Source organism: Rhinopithecus roxellana, chromosome 4 (genome assembly GCF_007565055.1).
Source record: "Rhinopithecus roxellana isolate Shanxi Qingling chromosome 4, ASM756505v1, whole genome shotgun sequence".
Classification (NCBI taxonomy): Eukaryota; Metazoa; Chordata; class Mammalia; order Primates; family Cercopithecidae; genus Rhinopithecus; species Rhinopithecus roxellana.
The window spans coordinates 177,496,745-177,522,703 of NC_044552.1; the positions used below are offsets into that span (position 1 = coordinate 177,496,745).

The 25,959-nt window shown below is 42.4% G+C and overlaps 1 protein-coding gene and 1 non-coding gene across 4 annotated transcripts in view; both read right to left on the reverse strand.

The window, feature by feature from the left end:
- The window catches only part of MTHFD1L (methylenetetrahydrofolate dehydrogenase (NADP+ dependent) 1 like), a 235,102-nt gene that overhangs the window by 138,833 nt on the left and 70,310 nt on the right, over positions 1-25,959 (reverse strand). For all 3 annotated transcript variants that reach the window (XM_030929150.1, XM_030929149.1, XM_030929151.1), the window contains exons 13-18: positions 24,942-24,988; positions 18,770-18,877; positions 17,825-17,899; positions 15,777-15,879; positions 9,028-9,104; positions 4,713-4,853 (exon numbers count right to left, since the gene is read on the reverse strand). In XM_030929150.1, the coding sequence (XP_030785010.1) occupies positions 4,713-4,853; positions 9,028-9,104; positions 15,777-15,879; positions 17,825-17,899; positions 18,770-18,877; positions 24,942-24,988 (551 nt within the window). The remainder of the gene's footprint in view (positions 1-4,712; positions 4,854-9,027; positions 9,105-15,776; positions 15,880-17,824; positions 17,900-18,769; positions 18,878-24,941; positions 24,989-25,959) is intronic.
- Positions 24,363-24,467, reverse strand: LOC115897105. Its single transcript, XR_004057050.1, has one exon. It is a non-coding gene; the product is annotated as a U6 spliceosomal RNA (small nuclear RNA).

Sequence of the window (25,959 nt, forward strand, 5' to 3'; positions counted from 1 at the left end):
GCTGAGAACAGATGTCAGTCATACTAAGATGTGAATGGTGATAGGCAAATAGCATTTTGAAGGACATTTGACCTTCTTTCAAAACCTTCCTTGACGGTGTTTATGAGATTTTCCATAAAACAAATCTTTCAGTGCAAGAAAATGTGTTTTCTGGCAATTTATGGACTGTGTGTTTTCATAATCAGAGGCTTTACTCTTGCTCAAAGAAATAAGGTGAAGAACAGAAACAAAGCTCTGTACAGAGCAGGAATGAAGTAGGGTAAAGGGAAATGTCTAAAATCGCCCACTCTAATTTCTCACCATCTCTACATCGTTCATTCCAGAGAAAGAATAACTCAGCAAACTACCACGCTTGAAAGCTTTCTAGTTTAGATCTGAACGGCTTCATGCTATCTCTCTTCCTATAGTCAAGCTGGTGCCACTTATACATGAAATAAGGCGGCTTCCTTTCAATCCTAGGAAGTACTGGATTGGGTACCTTCTAAGTCCTCTTTCTCTATTACTGGATGAAGAAAAGACAGAGAAGAGTGAGAACAGGGATGATGCATGAGAATTAGCGGGAAAAATGTGCCAAAAAAAAGGCCACAAGGCTAAAGTTTATTCTTACTTTTTAACGTGATGTCACTATTCACATTCTTTTCTTTTCTTTCCTTTTTTTGGAGAATGGAATCGTCTCTCTGTTGTCCAGGCTGGAGTGTGGAGGCATGATCTCGGCTCACTGCAACCTCTGCCTCCAGGGTTCAAGCGATTCTTCTGCCTCAGCCTCCCCAGTAGCTGGGACTACAGGCACACACCACCACACACGGCTAATTTTTTTTGTATTTTTAGTAGAGATGGGGTTTTACCATATTGGCCAGGCTGGTCGCGAACTCCTGACCTCATGATCCGCCCGCTTTGGCCTCTCAAAGTGCTGGGATTACAGGCGTGAGCCACTGTGCCCGGCCTTTTGTTCTTTTTTTTCCAATTCTTTCTCGCCTTGTAAAGACCTTAACTGGTGTCTTGGTGTTTTCCACATATTAGTTATTGGAAAGCTGTAACACGAGCAAATGCCTGTGATGGTAGCTCTAGGGGGAAAAACAGGGTGCTATCCTTTGCTGTATATAGCATCGGAAGACAGTGCCATTTTCCCTCAGTATGCCACGGCGCTAGCAGATGCAGTGGCAGCATCCAGGGAATCTTCATCACTCCAAAGTGCATTACATTCTCCCTGTACTTTTATCACCAACAGTAGTAAATGTTTCTCTCATGTGATTGGTTTCTATTTTTACAATATTTAACCATTTAAAAGGTGTAAGAAAATCCAGTCTATTTTCTTCCTTAACTTCAAATTGACAGATAAAACTGTATGTATTTATTGTGTATAACATGATGTTTTGAAGTATATATATGCTGTGGAATGATTAAACCTAGCTAGTTAACTTATGTATTACCTCACGGTTATCATTTTGGTGGTGAGAACACTTTATATCCACTCTCTTAGCAATTTTCAGGAATACACTTATTAACTATATTCCTATGTAACTGAAATCTACCTCACTGTATAAAACACACATGATATGAATGCAACCCACTCAATATACATACACGAAGATGGTTCACTATGAAAACTTCAGGACACGCTGGGCATTGTGGCATACACCCTGTAATCCCAACACATTTGGAGGCCAAGGTGGGTGGGTCACCTGGGGTCAGGAGTTCGAGACCAGCCTGGCCAACATAGCAAAACCCCATCTCTACTAAAAATACAAAAATTAGCCAGGCGTGGTGGCAGGCACCTGTCATCCCCGCAACTTAGGAGGCTGAGGCAGGAGAATCGCTTGAACCTGGGAGTTGGAGGTTGCAGTGAGCTTAGATTGAGCCACTGCACTCCAGCCTGGGCAAAAGAGCAAGATTCCATCTCAAAAAAAAAAAAAAAAGAAAAAAGAAAAGAAGAAAGAAATCTGCAGGACAGGAAGGCTCAGTGAGAGTTGTCCTGTTGTGCTAACGCAGAGCAGGTGAAGAAGAGGGGTAGTTTTCTTACTTCTTTGCACACTATCCTTGCTTACACTTCCCAACCAAATAAACTGATTCAAAAAACTAAAGGAGGAAGGAAGTTAAGAGGTATGTTTCTGTTGGATGTCTCAGGTAGGTTTCTACCTGCTCATTTTTCTGGGACACATCTCAGCGCCCGTGCTGTCACATGCAGGGCAAGCTCTGCCACCCTTTGTGTGCTGCTAGCATTCCACACTCTGTGTCCCTGTCGGCAGGGCTCAGACCATTCTTCCAGGGTATATCAGAATCATGCATGTGGCAGAAACCTTCAGCAGTTCCGAAAATCCTCCCTCAATTTTCTATGGGTGGCCAACTCTCAATAGCTCCCACTGGATGAAGCACAATTTGAATAAATTAGGTACTTTTTGCAAACAAGAAACACAAATGATAACTAAAAAAGTTTATTAAAGAGATAAATAAAGAGTTTATTTAAAAAGATAACTGAGGCCGGGCGCGGTGGCTCAAGCCTGTAATCCCAGCACTTTGGGAGGCCGAGACGGGCGGATCACAAGGTCAGGAGATCGAGACCATCCTGGCTAACACGGTGAAACCCCGTCTCTACTAAAAAATACAAAAAAACTAGCTGGGCGACGTGGCAGGCGCCTGTAGTCCCAGCTACTCGGGAGGCTGAGGCAGGAGAATGGCATAAACCCAGGAGGCGGAGCTTGCAGTGAGCTGAGATCCGGCCACTGCACTCCAGCCTGGGCGGCAGAGCGAGACTCCGTCTCAAAAAAAAAAAAAAAAAAAGATAACTGAAAAGAGTAATCTTTGGGTTTCTTCCAGATCCAAGATTTTTACCATACACTCACACAAAAATACATTTAAGGGCTGGGTGTGTAATACCAGCCTGTAATACCAGCACTTTGGGAGGCTGAGGTGGGCAGATCACCTGAGGAGTTCGAGACCAGTCTGGCCAAAATGGTGAAACCCCATCTCTACTAAAAATACAAAAACTAGCCGGGTGTGGTGGTGGGCACCTATAATCCCAGCTACTTGGGAGGCTGAGGCAGGAGAATCACTTGAACCTGGGAGGCGGAGCTTGCAGTGAGCCAGGATCATGGCATTGTACTCCATCCAGCCTGGATAACAAGAGCGAAACTCCATCTCAAAAACAAAATAAAAATAAATAAATAAATAAATAAATAAATTTAAGGTAGTAGTATTTGAGGATTAAGTTTCAAAACTGTTCCTGACACATATTTATTGCTATACAAATTAATAAAATACAGAGCAACGTATTTAGACAAATTTTAGTATGTTAGTTTAGATAGAAATAGTGAGATTTTGGTAATTTTAATAAAGCAGCACTTTTATAGCAACCTGAGGGTTTTCTCTTTAAGTTTAATACAAAATATTCCATAGGCTGCTGACATAAATTGATCTACTGAATTTACCTGACAAGACCTCTGAGATGAGTTAGATTCATTTCTTCAAAAGCAGCTGGAAAACAATCAGGACACTTTGAAAAAGGATTCAAATTATACCCTAAGCCCTTGAAATTAATAAAATATGACTTTGCCTTTGTCTGTTCACAACTGCTTACCAATCGCCAGTGTGCATTTTAAGTTCCATTAGTGTAGGGGATTCAGTATACGGGAAAGTAAGCTTAAATTTGGAGTAATGGCTATCTTAGGGGCCTGTGTCCACACCCATGCACTTATATACAAAAATGCAAGCAAACAAAACACCTATGGAATATGTGGAGTTTAAGTTAATTGGAAAAGGCCAGGTGCAGTGGTTCATGCCTGTAATTCCAGCATTTTGGGAGGCTGAGGCGGGTGGATCACCTGAGGTCAGGAGTTCGAGACCAGCCTGGCCAACCTGGTGAAACCCCATCTCCACTAAAAATACAAAAATTAACGGGGCGTGGGGGTGCACACCTGTAATCTCAGCTACTCGGGAGGCGGAGGCAGGAGAATCACTTGAACCCAGGAGGCAGAGGCTGCAGTGAGCTGAGATCGTGCCATTGCGCTCTAGCCTGGGCAACAGAGCCAGACAGTCTCAAAAAAAAAAAAAAAAGTTAACAGGAAAGGTTGTTATTACACTACAAAGAGGAAGAAGAAAAGAAGATTAGCATGCCAATTAGAAAAAGCACTAGAAAAGGCAATGGTGTCCCATGAAAGCTTTACAGAAAGCACCACAACTACTCAAAGGGGAACTAGAAAAGCAAGACTGATTGAGGCAGAGATTTGCTTTTATAATACGAAACCCAAATCTAAGGCCTCAAATTAAATAATAAGCCAGGCTGGTGCCAGAAATGTGCCAATTTTAACTTTATCTTCCTGTTCATGGAAGCAGAGCCATTTCCTTCTGTTCCTTGGAAAGGTGATTTGCCCTCAATTTCAGGCAGGCATAGAAGGTACATTTTTTAAAAGTTGCCGAGTGACTGCAGGGGGATGACTCCTCCCCAGCCCAGGCAGAAGCAGAGATCAGGATTGGCAAGGATGGAGGAAAGCTCCTGGAATAAATTTCACGTGTTTTGGTTCCAGCCACGTCATGTATAACTGAGAACATTAGGAAGTGGTCAGACAAACATGCTTGTGAGGAAAGAAATGTGTGTGTGGAAACTTTTTCTGTATCTTCATTACACCCACTGATAAATGGAAGAAAGCCTTTCTTTTTCTGGTAACAAAGAACGAGGACCACCCACTCCCTGAAGCTTCCGGGTTGGAAACACTCACCAAATCATCTGCTGTCACAGGCTGCCCACTTTTGTCACTGGCCACCACCATCCTTCCCAGCCGTGCCTTCATGTCCGCGAGGCTGTCCGTCAGGGCCAGCACTGCCATGATCTCGCTGGCCACTGTGATGTCAAACTGCGCCTGAACCAGCCCAAACACAGGCAGTGGTCAGTGATAGTGCCAATGGGACGGCCATTTCCACCAGGAGCTGGACTTCAGCCAAGGAGCAACCACAGGCCCAGGGAGTCTACTCTCCAAAGGCCATGCATGCAATCCCACCAGTTTTCTGCATGTCTGGACCATGCAGGGTTCGTGCCTGGTGCTCCCTAGGATGGCCTCCCAGGGGGAATGCTCTGCTCAGCAAGGGGTGGGCTGGGTTAGGACCCCTGTTACACCCGCTCACAGCACTACCACATGGTGTGCTGTTGTAGCATGTCTCAGACTTAATTGATTACTAATGTCATTATCAGTCTAGTGCGGTCATTATCAGTCTACTACTGGACCGTAAGTGCCATGAAGGCAGGGACTATATTAGGCAGGTTCACTTCTGAATCCCCAGCATAGAGCTTGAAACCCAGAAGACACGCAATATGCATCAAATGAGTGAATGATTAGCCTACGGACCACCTCCCCTGTTAGTAATCGGCCTGTCAAGAAGGCTGCATTGTCTGTCTGGTGCAGAGATAAGGGGCAATGAAAGATGTTGGTTTCCTGCATGTGAGGCTACTTTCCCAGAGTTGGATCTCCACACAGCAGGGAGGGCACCCCAGTCAACTGGTGGCACAGACTCAATTTTCAGCTGCCCGGGAGGGTATGGCGACATCAGATCTTGAAGCTTTCAGCAGTGAAAGCTAGAGAGCAGAGACTTTTAGCAAAAAGTTCTAGGACTTCCTATTCCCATCTCTTGGCTCTGGCTCCATTGTTGTACAAAGTCCAACATGAAATAAAAGGGACACAAGAATGTGTACTTCCTCCTCCTCATAATTTAGCCACTAGGACTGTTTCTCTGGACAGAACCACTTCATTATGCCCCAGCTTAATTCTCTTCTTCCCAAGGGGAGTGTGAGCCAGACAAGCTCAAGCTTACGCAGAGAGAGAATGGCCATGCCCTGGTGGGATCACCTTATGAGACATTTTATTATGCATTTCCGTCACTGACAAGTAAGGAAATGAAGGAAATAAGGAACTTTCTGGCTACTTCCTGGTTGAGATTGCATTAGTCACTGATTTAGTGAAAAAATATTAACTGAAAGTCAAATACAACTATATTCAATTATTACATTCTCAATATAACTCTTTCCAAACATAAGTGGTTTTTCAATGTATGAAACTTAGGGTTCTCTATACTACCATTCCATTATAAACAGTGCATATGAGAAAATGACTAATACTGAGATTTTCTGTATAAAACATGAGACTAGACATATTCTTAAAATATTAGCCGCGTAAATAAGAATAACATATAATCCATATTCAAGCTCTTCATTTGTAATTGTTTCAATTACAAAATTTCGCATCTTCAGCATAAAAAGAAACTAACTGGGTCAATTGAAGTATCACTGTTATTCACTTTAATGATTAAATGACATGCATAGCGGAAGGCTGCTCATTTTTGTTTTGCAAATAAAATATTTCAAAAATCATATAAAGATGCAAATGAAATTTTTATTGTTTATCAGATTATCACACATTTATTGATTTAGTATTTACCTTTTCATTTTGTAGGTATATAGTAGTATATATATATTTATGGATTGCATGAAATATTCTGATACAGGTATGCAATGCATAATAATCACAATAGGGCAAATGAGGGATTTAGCACACATTCAAACAAAGGCCAATATGGGATATGGGATATTGGCAAGGATGTGAATTGATATGAATTTCCTGGAAGGTAATGTCAAAACATATGTCAACATTGGAAATTTGTATCCTCTTTGACTCTGCAATCACACATCTGGAATAATATCCTAAGGATATTATCAATAAGTATACACAAAAATATATATGTATACTTACTACAGCTTACTTGTGATGGCCCGAAACTGCAAACACTCTACATGTTCATTAACAGGGAAATGGTTGAAGCTACTACGGTACGTCTATGAGATATGATGTGGCTGTTAAAAATGAAGATACAGGTCTACCTTTATTGACCTAAAAAGATGTCTTCACTATAGTCTTATGATAAATAAAAAGCAGTTAAAGCTCTTAAATACACTATAACCCTTTTTTACTTAAAAATATCTATGCACAAAGCAACACAAGATATAACCTTGGGCAAGTTTTTTAACATAACATCCCAATTTCCTCATTTGTAAACAGCTTTACAAATGAAATGTGCTAATATACATAATGGAACTGTCAATACAATGCACAGAGTAGGCACTGAAATCAAGGCCACTGTGAATCATCCATCTCTCCAGTACCTAAACAGTACAAAACCACGCAGAGAAAGGGCCTTTTTCATTACACAGGCAACTAATGCCAACAGTTGGTATACATCCTTCTACTTTTCATTCTAGGCGCGTATGTACACAAATAAGTTGTAAGTGCCTATAATGTAAGTAAACACGCTGGGTTTTTCTTAACATAAACAGGTTTATACTATCAGTATTTCACTTCGAATTTTTTAAATGGGTTTTACAACCTTTCCAATGTGTATGAGAGCTCTCTACTCATGTCATGACACCTGCACACACATTTACTAATTTCAACTCTTCCATGGGACAAAATGGCAGACTAAATATATACAACCATCCCTACTGTTGGACGTTTGGATTGTTTCCAGTTTTCACCACTGCAAATAATGGCACAACAAATATCCTAATACACAGAATTTTTTCCTGCATGTTACACATTTTCTTCTTCTTTTTCTTAAAATATTTTTAGTTCCAAAGTTGTAATTGTTGGGTCATTTCAAATTTTAGTAATAACAAACTCATCCAAAAAGGATTTCCACTCCCACCGACGCTGCATAAATGCCCCCATTTCATTGCATCCTCACTAGCATTTAGTACCTACTATTTTCACTTGACAAGCTCCTAGGTAAATGATACTCCATTGTTTCAATTTGCAGTTTTATGATTACTCATGAATATCTTTTTTATGTTGGCATTTTAGTTCTGTATCCATAAATTGTCTTTTACTTATTCTACTCAATTGTTCAACAGATATTTACTGAACACCTATGACTATATGTAACAAAGTTCTGTTCTGAGCATAGGGAATACAGCAGCAAATAAAAAGGGGAATAACCTCTGCTCTTATAAAACTCCCACTTTAGCAGGAGAGGCTAAGAACATGAAAAGCAAGAATGCTTGTTAAGGATAGAAGTCCATCATATTTTGGGCTGTCCTTTTAGTCATCAATCTAATTCCATCTTTCTATTTTTCAGAACTTTTTAAAACTTCATGGCAATGATTCCAGTTTGCTAGCATGGATATTTGAAATCTGTTTGTGTGTGTGTGTAAGTTGCACGACTGGGAGGAAATGAGGTCCACGAACTTAGTTTCTCTTCTTAATCCAATACCTATATTCACTTTTTAATTCAAGACACTTCAAAAGGTCACAAGTCTATTTGGTGTAAGGATTGGTTATTACAGTACAAATGACTCTTTTTTCACTAATAAAAACTTAACATAAGGGACATAAATCTAAAACTGTACTAAAATGTACAGTTTCTAACCAATTCAAAAGAAAAGAAAAAACACAACACAATTTAGAAGCCCACTGTGCCTGGATGAAAAATCATAGGCATTAATTTGTATTCCCTAAGTGCCATTGATGCACATCCAATATCTATTACAATGAAGTCAGGCATCATAATTTTTCTTCTGCATTCTCTATATTTTATTAATAAGCCATTTTTGTAATAATAAGCCATTATCCTTTAAAAAAATCCTCATGCTATTAAGTCTAATAACTAGGTGTTTGTTCCTTGATATATGAAATTTGAGTAATGTGTCTGAGATTTTCATTTATCAGTTATGCAGATGTAGTATTACCTGGGTGGGTTCCCAATAAAATAAGTAAGAATTTATATTCAAAGAATACCCTGAGTGGCTCCTCCTAGAAACACAATTGGAAACATATATGAAAAAAAGAAAATGAAATAAACATACATAGAAAAGATGGTAAAAAGACACTGGAGCTATGTCTTCTGATCCTCTCCCAGCCCTGCTGAGAGCCTGAAACAGTGAGAGAACCACTGGCCACAACAGGTTGGGGATGAGACAAGAAAGGCAAAGAGTGAGCTCCCAGGCCGGTGGAAATGAACATAAGAACAGAGTGGGAAGAAAGTACCACCTACCTGCCGGGAATAGCCCTTCTCTGTGTTTCCCTGCCCGATGGTTATTTTTCGTAGAAATCGGTCGTTTGTATCCAGTACTGAAAGAAAACAGATTAGTTCTTCAGTAGACAAATATGGACCAGCCACCTGGTGTGTGTCTGGTACTGTTCTGATGCTCACGAAGTTGCAGAGGGTAAAAGAGAAAAGGTCAGGCTCCCCCAAACTGACCATCTAGTGGGTAGACACAGAGAAAGAATCAAATAAACAAAAAAATATCTGCTAGAGGCCAACCACGGTGGCAACTCCAGCATTTTGGGAGGCCGAGGTGAGCAGATCATTTGAGGTCAGGAGTTCGAGACCAGCCTGGCCAACATGGTGAAACCCCATCTCTACTAAAAATATAAAAATTAGCCAGGCGTGGTGGTGCGCACCTATAATCCCAGCTACTCAAGAGGCTGAGGCAGGAGAATTACTTGAGGCACACTATAATCCCAGCTACTCAGGAGGTGGAGCTTACAGTGAGCTGAGATTGTACCACTGCACTCCAGCCTGGGTGACAGAGTGAGACTCCCTCTCACAAAAAAAGAAAAAGAAAACCCAACCAGCAACTTCCCTTCTTGGCATTACTTGAAAGAACCGAAAGAAGACACTCAGATATCTGTACACCCATGTTCATAGCAGCACTATTCAAAATAGTCAAAAGGAGGAAGCGACCAACAGGTGAATGGATAAACAAAATGTGGCACACACAGGCAATGGAATATTATACGGCTATAAAAGAAAGTCATGTTGATACATGAATGGATGTTGAAAACACTGTGCATAGTGAAGTACGTCAGATACGAAAAGGCAAGTACTATATGAGTCCACTTATATCAAGCACCTAGAATAGTCAGGGGCAGAAGAGGGGAATGACTATTTAATGGATAAGGAGTTTTTGTTGGGGATGATGAAAAGGTTCTGGGTATAGATAGTGATAATAGTGTAATCATTGTGAATGTATTTAATGCCATGAATTGTGTGCTTACAAATGGGGAAAAAATCTTATGTATATTTTACCATAATTTTAAAAAGCAAAAGTAAATAAAGTAGTATTGTGGGGGGTGGCAGGGGGAGTCAATGGTGATTTAAGCAAGCACCAGTTCTCTTTATTTTCTTCACTGGCTTATTTGAACTTCAGTTATTGGCTGGGTGTGGTGGCACACACCTGTCATCCCAGCACTTTGGGAGGCTGAGGTGGGAGGATCACCTAGGAATTTGAGAACAGCTTGGGCAATACAGTGAGACCTTGTCTCTACAAAGAATACAAAAATGAGGTGGGAGGATTGCTTGAGTCTGGGGGGCTGAGGCTGCAATGACCATGATTGTGTCTCTGCACTCCCATTTGGGAGATGGAAGTGAGACTTTGTCTCTTTTTTTTTTTTGAGACAGAGTCTTGCTCTGTTGCCCAGGCTGGAGTGCAGTGGCACGATCTCGGCTCACTACAACCTTCACCTCCTGGGATCAAGCGATTCTCCTGCCTCAGCCTCCCAAGTAGCTGGGATTACAGATGCCTGCCACCTGCCTGGCTAATTTTTTGTATTTTCAGAAGAGATGGGGTTTTGCCATGTTGGCCAGGCTGGTCTCGACCTCCTGTGAGACCTCATGTGATCCACCTGCCTCGGCCTCCCAAAGTGCTGGGATTACAGGCGTGAGCCAAGGCACCCAGCCAAGACCCTGTCTCTCAAAACAAAACAAGAATTGCAGTTACTTACATTTTGTGAAAATTAGGTTTGGTTTAGCTTGTGGCTATTCCCTGACTCAGCTGTTGTTAGTCTTTATAACAAGCTCCCTCTCTCTCACACACACTCAGACATACTCACACCCTCACACAAACACTAATTGACACTCACATAAACACACAGAAACCTTCTTTATGAGTTTTCCAGCTATAAGCGGAGCATATACAAAATGAAAGGCCTGTTAGCCACGACTATTCTTCTCAAGATGTACATGGGGTGCAAAGTCAATCAACTAAAAACATCTTTCCTGCTATGTAGTATACATGATCTTGGCACCAGATTGAGGGGATCTTTTTATCAAATTTCTTTAAAATCAACAAGAGAAATTCAGCTGTTTTTTATTTAGCAAAGAGAAAACAAGAAAAAAAAAAGGCCGGCAAGATCACCTAGAATCAGTGGCCTCCAAAGCCTACCTGTGCCTTTAACATGGCCCGGTAAGCGATGCATCAGTGACACATAAGAAATGTGGAGGTTAAATTCCAGTCCACAAGAAAGATACTAGAAAGTAACCCTAAGTTAGTGATCCAGAATGGAATTCCTGGTCTCTGAACGATAGAACTAAAGGTGGAATAAGAAACACTTATTCACTCCTGGAATATGTATTGAGGGGCTACTTGTGCCTAGTCCCGAGCCAGCTGTACAGAGATATAGCGAAGACAGTGCCAGCCTCTGATGTAAGGCATGCTAGGACAGTGCCAGTGGGTGTGGGGGTGGAGGCAGCAGGGGGAGATCTGTTCGCTTATTTTTTGCTCGGAACCATCCCTTTTAGTACTACAGTGCTGACTCTACTACAGTGCTGACTATGTCGTAAGGAACATCCAGAGTATGCCTAATGGCTGATGAAACAGCCAATACTGGCTAAGAGCCTGGCAGTACAAGGTGTTCAATCGGGCAGGCCCACTGTTTCGGCTCCAGTGGAAGACATGGTACTGATTCCCTAGAGTGCTGTTGGGGCAAGAAACCAGCCACTTGATGGTTGATTCCCTGAAGCTGAGGAAGGCTTGTGGGCCCTTGGTCCACGGCCAGGAGATGGGCATGCAAGGGAGATGGAGAGACAGCAAGCCTGTGAGGCCCCGGGACTCAGATGCTCGGAGAGGCAGAGGCTCATCTGTGCAAAATTGTGCTCTGTAACAAAATGGCTATACGTCTACATTTTCTTCTGCTTATGTTAAGCATTTCTGGAAAGGTCTGTGGGTTCCTTGTTCTACTCTGAGTCCAGGAACATGAGGCCTTTAAACTTTCGGTATGAGGCATAAGATGAAACAATCAGCCGGGTACAGTGGCTACGCCTGTAATCCCAGCACTTTGGGAGGCCGAGGTAGGTGGATGACATGAGGTCAGGAGATCGAGACCATCCTGGCCAACATGGTAAAACCCCGTCTCTACTAAAAGTACAAAAATTAGGTGGGCGTGGTGGCACACACCTGTAGTCCCAGCTACTCGGGAGGCTGAGGCAGGAGAATCGCTTGATCCAGGGAGTTGGAGGTTGCAGTGAGCTGAGATTGCACCCCTGCACTCCAGCCTGGCAAGAGAGTAAGACTGTCTTAAAAAAAAAAAAAAAAAAAAAAAAAAAAAGATGAAACAATCATCAGATTTTGTACACAGGCTGAAAGGAAGGGGTGGTCATTAAATGGCACAACACACATATGGCCTGAGAAGAGGGTCTCCCTCCACCATGTACCCTGACTGTCCCACTCTAGTTGTCAAATCAAATAAGGATCCAATCTCATCACAAGGGTTACATTAGTTCTAGGTTTAAGCCAAAAAACTCTACTAGCAAATGTTCTCAATTCTTTTGATGGTATTAATTCATGGTCGTAAGAGCCAAACTACTTATCAAATGTCATTCCAAATTCCTCTGACCCAGGTAGCTTGTCCACAGCAATAAAGTTTTCTTTACTTCAGTGCCCTGAACAATAATGAAATTCAAATCTTTTTCTGGAAAAATTTTGTAAAGTTGTCACTTCCATTAAAAGTGATTCACAACCACAAAACACTTCAGTCCTTCCTGGCTCCAGGGAGAAACCAACTGCATACCAGCACCAGGTATAAAAGATGATATAGCCTTTCTCTTCCAAGATCCATGTCTAAGCCATTGCCCTGTTTCTGATGGCTGCTCAGGCTGGAGCCCCAAAGCAGATACCGAAGAATACCAATTGGCATAAAACTTTCTCTTTTAGCACATCCATATGCTTGGTTTAAAATACACTCATTTCCACCTTCGTGATTTTCCTATCAGTAAACCTCCAAAAAAGTTTTGAAGAGTAACACAAAATCACAAACGCCTTGAAAAAAAAAAAAAAAAAGATGACAATACATTTTGGACAGGATGACATTTTAATAATAAATCTTCCTAGTTATAAAAAATTTCAGAAAAAATATGTAGGCTTCTCAATAAAATGCTGAAAGTATTCATGCTCATTATTTAAAATGCTATCGGTGTTTTCAAGAACTAAGCCTTGCTTAAGTAAGTTGTGGTTCATCCACAAAGGAATATTCTAGAGTATTTAAAATGGCCATTACCACAAAGAGCTAACAAAATACAAAATGCTTATGATATAAATGAATGAAACTCGTGGGATATAAAATCTATACACTTAAGTTATAACTAGAGTTATACCAAAAAACTAGATGCACACAAAAAACTATGAATAGTTTTATTAGTATAGCAAGGTTTTTAAAATTCTTGAGACATTTCCAAAATCTCTATAATATTATTAGTTATTTCAAAATGAAAAATATATCCTTAAAAGTTTCTAGGCTGGGTGTGGTGGTTCATGTCTGTAATCCCAGCACTTTGGGAGGCCGAGGCAGGCAGATCACTTGAGCTCAGGAGTTTGAGACCAGTCTGGGCAACATGATGAAACCCCGTCTCTATTAAAAATAAGAAAATTAGCTGAGTGTTGTGGCACGTGCCTGGAATCCCAGCTACTCGGGAGGCTGAGGCAGGAGAATCGCTTGAGCCTGGGAGGCGGAGCTTGCAGTGAGTAGAGACTGCACCACTGCACTCCAACCTGGGTGACAGAATGAGGCCCTGTCTCAAAAAAACAAAAACAAAAACAAAAACAAAAAAACCCCACAAAGTTTCCAAGGAGATTTTAGTTTAGTTTGGGAGACAAAGACACTCAAAAAAACTACCCAAGCCAGGCACAGTGGCTCGTGCCTGTAATCCCAGCATTTTGGGAGGCTGAGGTAGGCGGATCGTTTGAAGTCAGGAGTTCCAGACCAGCCTGGCCAACATGGTGAAACCCCATCTCTACTAAACATACAAAATTTAGCAATGTGTGGTGGTATGTGCCTGTAATTCCAGCTACTCGTAAGGCTGAGGTAAAAGAATCGACTGAGCCAGTAAGGCAGAGGTTGTACTGAGCCAAGATCATGCCACTACACTTCAGCCTAGGTGACAGAGCAAGTGAGACTCTGTCTCAAAATAACAACAAACAAAAAACTCTACTCAGTACAGCTATCACCACAGTGACTTCTGATGATTGTGTGGGCAGAGCTTTCAGGTCTGGAAAGGATGCTCATGTTTCAGTGAAGCCTCCCAGCAAGGCAGCTGGAATTATGATTCCATTTTAAAGACGAGGAAACTGAGTGAGCAGTCTGTCCAAAGTTGTGCAGCTCATAAAGGGCAGAGCCAGCGCTCAGTCTCTGGTCTTTGACTCTCTACCTCACGGTTTGTGGGAAAACACTAAATTCTTCATGGACTGGCTGGGTGGATTCCCAGAAGGGAAGCTCCCTTAAGAGACAAGACCTGGGTGCATCTTGGAGGGCAAGACTGGCTAGGCGGGAGACAGGATGGAGACGGCCCAGCTAGGGCTGGCAGTAGGACAGAAGTTGGCCCTCCTGACTAGATAGCAGGCAGGGAGCAGAGGGAGGGAAGCCACTGCGGGTGTCCTGAAGGCCAAGCTCTGCGATGGCAACTGTATCCCCCAGGATGTGAGGAGCCACTGGAGGCCTCTGATCACAATGGGATATCTCTGTTAATGTGAACCCCCTGAACTGGGTGATGAAAATGGAAGCAAGGTAATCTATTAGTCAGGAACTGCTATAAAATATGCATCTGATAAACATGTTTCAAATGTGAGTATAAAGAGGTACATGAGGGCACAAGTATGAGAATAATCCAGGAAGGATCAGGGATCCATGCCATCGAACATTTCTATAGCCATGAAGGGTTCATAAAATGTGGTTGCCGTGTTTCTGTGCAGCGTTATGTGACCATCTCCATCTCCGTCTCCAACGCCAAAAACATGCATGAGACTTGCTCGAGGTCATGCAGTGAGTCAGTGGCAGGGGAGACACACATGCAGGGCTCCTGACTTCCCGTTTAGTGCATTTCCCTCTGTCCCATCCGACAGTGAGTGATGAGACTGAGGGCCGTGTGGGAGAAGGAAGGGGATATCACAGCTGAGAGGGAAGCAGGGAAGTCGAGGTGGTGGGGAGCTCACGGGAAGTCCACCCAGCTGCATTTGAAGTGGTGGAGGGATGCCTCGCTAAGTGGGTGAAAGCACATATCAGATTTGGAGGAAAATCCAGCACTGGAAACACAGAGAGCTACCAAGAGCCGGTGGTAAGGAAGTGAACGGAAGAAGGTGGGATAGTGGGTGGAGGAGAAGCAGGACAAAGCTAGGGAGGCGTGATCTTTAAAAAAAGGTTGTTTGATTTTTTTTCTTCTTCTTAATATAGAGACAAGAGGTCAAAGGAGAGAGAAACAGAAGAGAAAATTAGGTAATTTTCCTTGGAAATTTGCAAGACATAGGAGTAGATGGGATTGAGCCTGAACAGAATTTTTGTTTTAATCGGAGGCAAGGATAAGGGAGGAGGGTGGTATGATAATAGTAACTGAAATAAATGGTGGGAATATGAAGCACAGGCTGGGAAGACCATTGGACAGAATCAAACTGTGAGTTTCTGAATTTAAGAGCTTTGGCTCGAACACGCCTCTCCACCTGGCCATCAGCCTGTTGGCACCTCCCCAGCACCCACCTCTCTGCCACGTGATGGTAGATGGGTTGATGTCGAGACGGGCAAATTTACTCACTTCCTCTTCTGTCAGTGTGCTCGGATCAGTCTTATTTACTCCCAGTTTCTAATGATTAAGAAGAAAAAAGGCGAGAAGTTTGAGAAGAAACAGAAAATAAAGGGTCACCAAAATTATCCCTCTAATTTTATTTTCTCCATGATTAGTAAAGCCTTTTAATAAACTAAACTGGCACTTTGGGAGGCCAAGGTGGGCCTATCACCTGAGGTCAGGAGTTCAAGACTAGCCTGACCAACATGGATCAACCCTGTCTCTACAAAAAATGCAAAAATTAGCCGGGCATGGTGGTGCATGCCTGCAATCCTAGCTACTCAGGAGGCTGAAGCAGGAGAATTGCTATAATCCAGGAGGCGGAGGTTGCAGTGAGCTGAAATCGTGCCATTGCCCTCCAGCCTGGGCAACATAGCGAAACTTCGTCTCAAAAAACAAAATAAAACTAAACTAAACTGGGTCAGGCGTGCTGGCTCATGCCTGTAATCCCAGCACTTTGGAAGATCAAAGCAGGCGGATCATCTGAGGTCAGGAGTTCGAGACCAGACTGGCCAACATGGTGAACCCTGTTTCTACTAAAAATACAAAATTAGCCTGGCGTGGTGGTGCATGCCTGTAATCCCAGCTACTTGGGAGGCTGAGGCAGGAGAATCGCTTGAACCTGTGAGGCAGAAGTTGCAGTGAGCCGAGATTGTGCCATTGCACTCCAGCCTGGGCAACAGAGCAAGACTGTCACAAAAAAAAAAAAAAAAAAAAAAAAAAAAAAAGTGATTTTTAATGATGAAGCATAAAAAAGTTCTGTGAAACAGAAACTGCATGTTGTTATAGCTGCCAAGGATGGAATTACTCACTACTTCAACACACTGAACTTGGTTCAGTAAGAGGCAGGAGGTGAATTTTTAAAACCACTTAATGCCAACCAGTGGCATATACCATTTAGGGTTATTTTTTAGTCTCTGAAACAGAGCTAGTAGCAAGCAATATGATTAAAAGACCAGAGGCAGCAAATGGCATCAGAAAAAAAGATAAGACAGGTTTTAAGAATTAAGATGGCATACGCAAGTATAATTGTAGTGTTTGCTGCAACAAAAACATAGATGAGGCTGGGCACAGTGGCTCACGCTGGTAATCCTGGCACTTTGGGAGGCCAAGGTAGATGGATCACCTGAGGTCAGGAATTTGAGACCAGCCAGGCCAACATGGTGAAATCCCATCTCTACTGAAAATATAAAAAGGAGCTGGGTGCAGTGGTGCATGTCTGTAATCACAGCTACTTGGGAGGCTGAGGCAGGAGAATCACTTGAACCAGGGAGGCGGAGGTTGCAGTGAGCCAAGATCATACCACTGCACTCCAGCCTGGGCAACAAGAGTAAAACTCTGTCTCAAAAAACACAACACAACAAAACAAAAAACCATAAATTAGATAGATGAGTTTTCAAAGGTTATCTTATAATTTCCTAGAAATTTAACAAATTTCATAAAAATATTTCACTTTAGAAAGACAAGGACTCACCAAAAACCCTAATTTGTTATTTTTTTTTAAAAGATGGGATCTTGCTGTGTTGCCCGGGCAGGCATGCAGTGGCTATTCACAGGTGCTATCATGGTGCACTATAACCTTGGCTCAAGCAAACCTCTCACAAGCAAGCATCATGAGTAGCTTGGACTACAGGTATGTATGTGCTCCTATGTCCAGCTAACTTGTCAGTTGCCTAGGGTACTCATAAATTAGCAAAACAGTCCTCTCATTTCATAGATGAAGAAACTGAGACTGAAAAAAGGTTAATTAATTTGTCCACCTGGCTCTTTCGAGTAGAACCAGGGTTCAGGCTTTGAACACTGTGCTCTCTTTGCTCCAGTGTTCGGTCTCTATAGAGTTTAATACCCAAAAGGATATCTGAAAACCAAAATCAAATCAAGTTGAACATTTCAGGCTTTGACAATCTTTCTGATGTGCTTCTAGGACCTTTTGTTTTTAAAGAATTTTTAACTGGAAACTTACTTTCAGCCGAGCAAGTTGAATTTCTGAAAATTCTCTGACACCATTCACTAAAGGAACCAGTCGATTATACAGAGCCTAAAAACACAAAACAAAAATGAGACCAGACAAAAGTTAATCGTCCATGAACTTGGACAATTCACAGGATATGACAAAAATTCATTGCATTTATAACCAAACTATTTAGATAAAAGACCCTATTAAAATTTGCGGGCTAATATAAACAATGTTGACTTAAATTCTGTCATTTTCATAAAACTGACGAGATCTGAAATAACACACATTGCAAAGAGTTGGCATAAATATATTTCTTGATCTATATCGCTACAACTACCAAATGAAGATGTATCTGGATTATGGAGCAAAGACTCACTAAGGAACTACTTTAATTAAAGAAAGTGAGGACCCTTGTAAAACATGCCAGAAAGTACCCCTTTTATCTATGTCCTATGTCTGTGAGGAATTAGCTTCTGGTGGGCTGTCCCCTTTGGGGGTGTAGTTTAACTCTTAACCTACATGCACACGAAGCCCAATAAGGGTCTCTGACATCTTTTCAGCACATCTAAAATAGCTCCACATAACGTTAGTCTAAAAACGACATCTGTCCAATCCCCTTAGAATAGATTAGAGATTGGACCTATGACCAGAATGAAGAGAACTGGTTTACCTACTATCTTTAAAACTAAGGACTCATCTCAGAGAATGTTTGGCTTTTACAACACACTACAATTCTCCCAATAACTTGGGAGTGCTCATAAACCCATTTGAGAATCTGACCAAACGATGGCTCCTTCTCCTCAGGAAATAGGGACATATGTAAAAATCACAAAATTGAATTGAATAACATTTCAGAATTTGCAGACACCAGAAATCTTTCCACAAACTCCTTAAGAATCCAGGAATTCCAGGATACAATACCCAAAATGGCTAGCAAGGCATCCTTCTCACCTTATCTGTTTGTGTGTTTTCATGAAGAATCCTTGTGTCGATGGCGGCAGCCAGCAAGTTATTGGCAGCGGTGATGGCGTGGATGTCTCCAGTCAAGTGAAGGTTGAACTAGAGAAATAAGATATCTATTTACTTATTTTCAGAAATAGGGTCTTGCTTTGTTACCCAGACTGGAGTGCAGTGGCGCGATCATAGCTCACTGTATCCTCACACTCTTGGGCTCAAGCAATCCTCTCACCTCAGCCTGTTAAGTAGGTTGGGACTATAGGTGTACGCCATTGTGCCTGGCTAATTTTTGAATTTTCTGTAGAGACGGGGGTCTTGCTATGTTGCCTAAGCTGGTAATGAGCTCCTGGGCCACTGTGCCTGGCTAAGACATCTTCCTATTTGTTTTAAACAACTATGGAATTTAAGGACTGAATAAAATAGCATGCAAATTACATATCCTTATGATGAGCTGAGTCTATAGGAACACCTAAATCAGAAAATCAAGGTCAAGGTCTTCCATGTGACAACAAAGAACCTTTGAGCAATCGCTCAGATCATAAATTCTTCCATCCTCAGGTTAAGGCAAAACATTCTGATGAATTTAATAATGAATCTCCTTATAGTCACTCACTTTACGTTTCTTCCTTGTTTTATTATCTAGAAAACAGTATCATATTAAATATACTTTGGAATGAGGCAGGGCATAAAATAAATGGTAACAATAAAATAATATGAAATATCACAGAATTTGGGGGAAATAAAGTATTTTACCCTCATGACTCTACTCATTTTGTTATTTTCCTTCCAGTCTCATGAGCACACATGATTATCACTTGTAGAATCAGCTTCCTACAAACTTCCAAGTTTCCTTTTTCACAAAACTTTTTCTATAATAATCTTGTGTATAGTTTATAGAAGCTGTATATGGTAGATGTACCAAAAGTTTCAGGCTGGATACATACACTACTACCAAATGTTCACTTCTACAAGGAAGGCCACAGTTATAAAGAATATACACAAATAGCTTTTCCTTTTTTTAAAAAAATTAATTGCTAATGAGTAATATATTTTCAGGAGAGTAGTTACTAGGTTAAATGAGCTCTCTTTCTTTTCGTTTTTTTGTAGAGATGCAGTCTCACTATGTTGCCCAGGTTGGTCTCAGACTCCTGGGCTCAAGTGATCCTCTTGCTTCAGCCTCCCAAAGTGCTAGGATTCCAGGTGTGCACCACAGCACCCGGCCCTTGGGATCTTGATAATATCACCAATTGCTTTTTGAAAGGGATGAAGTATTTTTGTTTTATTTTTTTTTTTTTGAGATGGAGTTTCGCTCTTTCACCTAGGCTGGAGTGCAGTGGCATGATCTCGGCTCACTGCAACCTCTGCCTCCGGGTTCAAGCAATTCTCTTGCCTCCTGAGTAGCTGGGACTACAGGCGCCCGCCACCATGCCTGGCTAATTTTTGTATTTTTAGTAGAGATGGGGTTTCACCATGTTGGCCAGGCTGGTCTTGAACTCCTGACCTTGTGATCCACCGCCTCAGCCTCCCAAAGTGCTGGGATTACAGGGGTGAGCCACTGCACCCGGCCATTGGGATCTTGATAATATCACCAAATTGCTTTCTGAAAGGGATGAAGTGTCATCCGCAAAACACTAGTAGTAGATCAGTCACTTCAGAAATAAAGTAACTTTTAGACTAAGAAATAATTTAATAGTTGACAAAGTGTTATTCTTTTTAAAGCTGCATTTCCTTAATTTCTTGGAAGGTTAAATATTTTCTTGTTAAAATTTTACTTTATAACATAAAATAATGTTAACTGGAGAAAACATGAAAAATTACATATGTATATATATATTTTATAAATATATATTTGTACTTTTAAATGTTGGAATCATAACACCGTAACAGTTTACACTTTAGCTCTTCTACTCTCAATATAGCTAGCATTTTTACATCATTAAATAGTCTTCAAAATATAGTTAACTTGAGGTCCTATTATTATCCCCCCATTTTTTAATGTTATAAACTATGTGAGGGTATATTTAATTTAAAATGATCTATTTTCTCATATATTCATTTTTTCCTTAGGGTGCACTAAAAATGAATTTATTTGGGCCAAAGGATATGCACAGTAAAGTACTTAATATGTATTTCTACCCTTCTTCCAGAAGTGTTTTTATCAACATACACTTCCCAGCAGTGTGTGGGAGTCCATTTCAATTTCTTTGCCAAAATTTGGTATCATAACTTTTTTGAAAAATCTAATTTTGTCAACTTGACAAGTAAAATGGTAACTGATAATGGTTTTATTTTTATTTATTTATTTATTTATTTATTTAGAGATGGAGTCTCACTCTTGTTGCCCGGGCTGGAGTGCAGTGGCGTGATCTTGGCTCACTGAAACCTCTGCCTCCCAGGTTTGAGTGATCCTCCTGCCTCAGCCTCCTGAGTGGCTGGGATTACAGGCGCCTGCCACCACACCTGGTTTATTTTTGTATTTTTATTACAGATGGGGTTTCCCCATGTTGGTCAGGCTGGTCTCCAACTCCTGACCTCAGTGATCTGCCCACCTCGGCCTCCCAAAGTGCTCAGATTACAAGCGTGAGCCACTGTGCCCGGCCTGATAGTGGTTTTAATGTAGATTTATTTACTTGATGATTGGTGAAGATGAATACACATTTAGTTAATATTTCTTTTCCAATGTTTCTATTGAACCCTTTGGCCATTTCACAACTGGAATGTAAGTTTTTCTTTCCAGCCGTCTACTTGATGTCCACCTGCATGTTTTATAGGCCTCTACACTGACTCCCTCCTTCTGACTACCACCCTCCACCACACCCCACACTACACAGTTCAAACCTCATACCATCACTCTCCTGTTCTCTGCCTCAACAAATGAGTCTACTGAGTTGCTCAAGCCAGTACCCTGGATGTCATCCTTGAATCCTCCCCTTTTCTCACCCCCAACATCTAATCCTGCACACATCAGCAAAGAAATCTTAAACTGTTTTTTCCTCTTTTCCATCCTCACTGCCCCATCCTAGGCCAAGCCACTGCCATCTTTCCCTGGGCTACTTCCATAGTCTTCCTCCTGGATTCATCATGTCTACTGAGAGGCCCCTGGTCCCTTCATCACACAGAAGAGAGGGTGATTTTAATAAAACTCAATCTGCATTGTGTTATCTGTCAAGATCCCTTCAATGGCTGACCTTGGCACTTCAAATAAAATCCAGGTTCTTGGCTACAAATTGCAATTACCCAACAGAGCTGGCGCCTGCACACTTCTCTACCTCAACCCCCCAACTCCCGCTGGCCCACGGGGCCCCAGCCAGCCTGGTGTCCTCCACTTCCCTGAACAGGTCACACCCTTTCCTGCCTCAGGGCTTTCCCACCAGCAGTTCCCACTGGCTGAATGCTCTCCCTCATTTTTCACAAGGCCGGCTCCTTCTCATCCTTCCAGTCATAGTGTTTTCACTTTCAATTCCTCAGTCCATCTGGAATTTATTCTAACATTTTCCCCTATGGTGGTTTATTATGTTCCATCCAGTACATATTGTCTGTGCCTGGCACTCAGTCAACAAACATCCCCTAAGTGTCAGGCATAGTGCTCAGAGTTGGGAGGATACAGATGAAGAAGAGACTGGAGGCACTCAACTTCAAGGAACAAACTTGCCCGAGTGTGTCTGGCCCACTCCACCCTCATAAGGTAGTCCTCTTGGCCAGGAGTGGTGGCTCACGCCTGTAATCCCAGCACTTTGGGAGGCGGAGGCGGGTGGGTTACCTGAGGTCAGGAGTTCAAGACTGGCCTGACCAACACGGTGAAACTCTGTCTCTATTAAAATACAAAAATTAGCTGGGCGTGGTGGCAGGCACCTGTAATCCTAGCTTCTCGGGAGGCTGAGGCAGGAGAATCACTCGAATCTGGGAGGCAGAGGTTGCAGCGAGCCAAGATCACACCATTGCGCTCCAACCTGGGTGACAGAGCAAGACTCCATCTCAAAAAATAAAATAAAATAAAATAGGCCGGGGGCGGTGGCTCAAGCCTGTAATCCCAGCACTTTGGGAGGCCGAGACGGGCGGATCACGAGGTCAGGAGATCGAGACCATCCTGGCTAACACGGTGAAACCCCGTCTCTACTAAAAAATACAAAAATCTAGCCGGGCGAGGTGGCGGGCGCCTATAGTCCCAGCTACTCGGGAGGCTGAGGCAGGAGAATGGCGTAAACCCGGGGGGCGGAGCTTGCAGTGAGCTGAGATCCGGCCACTGCGCTCCAGCCTGGGCGACAGAGCGAGACTCCGTCTCAAAAAAAAAAAAAAAAAAAAAAAAAAAAAATTAAATAAATAAATAAAATAAAATAAAGTAAAATAAAGTAGCTCTCTCCTCCAAGCCACATAGCTGATGCCTTAAACCAGTGGGACACCAATGTCCTTCCAATTTGCTGGCTAAACCCGAGCCATTCCCCTGTGTATGCCCCTTGTATGCCACCTCTAACTTGACCTCCTGGTTCTGGGTCTGGCTTGTGAATGTACCCATCCCCATTCTGACCTGAGGCCTGGGATGATTTTTCTCAGCAGTGCCTTGGACTACTCTTTCTCACTGCCACTCCCAGTACTTGAAGTTTATACTGATTTTCTCTTTAGTCTCCCTGACACTCAGACCTTCCTGGGTAAACACTTCTATTCCTTTAACAAAGTCAACAAATACTTTCTAGTGAGTTCCTACTATGTGCTGGTTACTCTGCTCAATGCTGGGACCTGAGACCTCAAGAAAGGCGCACAACTCGCCACAGCCAACTGAACTAGATAGCCATAAACACAGAGGGAGTCTGTGGGGTAGAGAAGAACCTTGACAAAACCCCTAAGCTGGGTAAAGAGGACAGAAAAGGAAAAATGTTCCAGGCATCGGAAAATCCTGGAACTGAGAGAGAACAGGAAGAGTCTGCAAGGGCTGGGCACAGTGGCTCACGCCTGTAATCCTAGCACTTTGGGAGGCCAAGACCAGCGGACTGCCTGAGCTCATGAGTTAGAGACCAGACTGGCCAACACGGTAAAACCCCATCTCTACTAAAATACAAAAAATCAGTCAGGCATGGTGGCAGTTGCCTGTAATCCCAGCTACTCAGGAGAATGAGGCATGAGAATTGCTTGAACCTGGGAGGTGGAGGTTGCAGTGAGCCGAGATTATGCCACTGCACTCCAGCCTGAGCCCAAAGCAAAACTCTGTCTCAAAAAGAAAAAAAAAAAAAAAGAGTCTGCAAGGAGCTTGACGCGGTGGAGAGAAGGCAGGTGGGGACCTGCGGACAGGGAAGCAGGAGCGGAGCCGCCCACGAGGACCTCCTGTGCTGTGCTGGAGGGTGACAGGCAACGGCAGAAATGACAGAACAGGAAAGTGACCTGCTCAGATTTGGGTTTTGGAAGATTGCCCAGGCCCTGAATGATGAGGTTGATGCAGAGAGTGGAAATGAAAAGAACTGGTCACTGGTTAGTTACAGGCGACAAAGAAGAGGTTATGCGGAACAAAGGGGGAGTTCTTAGAGAAGTGGGAATTAACAACGTCAGTTCTTTTTGACCATTTTCCTCTGGAACTCTTTTATTTTGGAGTCTTTTATTTTTAATGGGACACTTCACAAATTTGCATGTCATCCTCGTGCAGGGACCATGCGAATCCTCTCTGTGTCATTCCAGTTTTAGTATCTGTGCTGCCGAGGCACACACTGGAGCCTGAACTGACAGAGGGGAAGCGTGAAGTCTTTGTGAACTCGGCAGTACAGCAGATGATTGAGAGAGGCACAGACCCACATTCTCTCATCCAGACCCGCAAGACCAGCAGGGTTTTAGGGTTCAGAATATTTTGGAGTTTAGGAAGGCAGTATGATTTACATGTAGTTCATTTGTAAAACATCCCAAGCAGGGGCTAGGTCAGCACCTGTTAATCAAAAATAATTTTTCTGCAATGTATGCGAATATTCACACCAAGTAGCACAGACAAAATCCATATAATTATAGCTCATCACAGTAAATACTAGGGTTTGCCACTGGGTGAGTTATGTAAACATTTTGGAGTTTCAGAGCCTTAAGGACTTTGGGATTGTGGAGGAGGGTCTGCGGGCCTGTGTGGATGGGAGCAGAGACAAGATGTCAGAAGGAGACATAGTGATAGCTGACCCTCATCTCTTCAAGGTCTTACCTCCTCCATGGGGATGACCTGGGCGTATCCACCACCCGCGGCTCCTCCTAAACAACAGAGCAAGCGGCATTTCAAACGAGTCACCAAGTACAGCTGCCACGATGGACACAGCCCAAAGGACACAGCTCCCCAAACCCAACACAGAGGTGTCATACCCAAGATGAAATAACAAAAGGCAGTGAGAGACACTAACGGTTATGTCCAAGCAGAATAGAAAAAAAAAAAAAAAGTTGACACTTTGTTTAACTATACCTCTGTTTCTTTACTTAAAAAAAAAAGGTAAAAATAGAGCAGATGTCATTACTATAAAACATACTAGGATATGAGAATATTTTGTTAATTTATTATTAGATCTCTGTGACTATACTTTATCTAAATCAATTGTACATGATTTCATATCTGAGAAAACTTGTTTAAAAAAAATACACTGTGGCTGGGCGAGGTGGCTCATGCCTGTAAACCCAGCACTTTGGGAGTCTGAGGCGGGTGGATCACTTGAGGTCAGGAGTTCGAGACCAGCCTGGCCAAAATGGTGAAACACCATCTCTATTAAAAATACAAAAAATCAGCTAGGCATGGTGGCAGGCGCCTGTAGTCCCAGCTACTTGGGAGGCTGAGGCAGGAGAATCACGTGAAACTGGGAGGCAGAGGTTGGAGTGAGCCAAGATTGCACGACTGCACTCCAGCTTGGGCAACCAAGTGAGACTCTGTCTCAAAAACAAAAACAAAAACAAAAACCCACCGCATAACCACCTCAAATGAATAAATTATAAACTTCAATTTATTTCAGATAATAGTATGTGAGATTTGTCATGCTGCATATCCCTAAAAATGTTGGTTGTTATAGTAAAAGGATTCCTCTTTCCTAAAGCAGTAACAGCATCGCCCATGTGTGTATCATTTGACAGTAGCCCTCATTCTTTACCTGCTTTCTCATTTGATCCTCACAACAACTGGGTGAGCCTGGTGCCGCTCTCAGCATTTTGGACTTTTAGAGATACGGCTCCAAGAGGTTGTG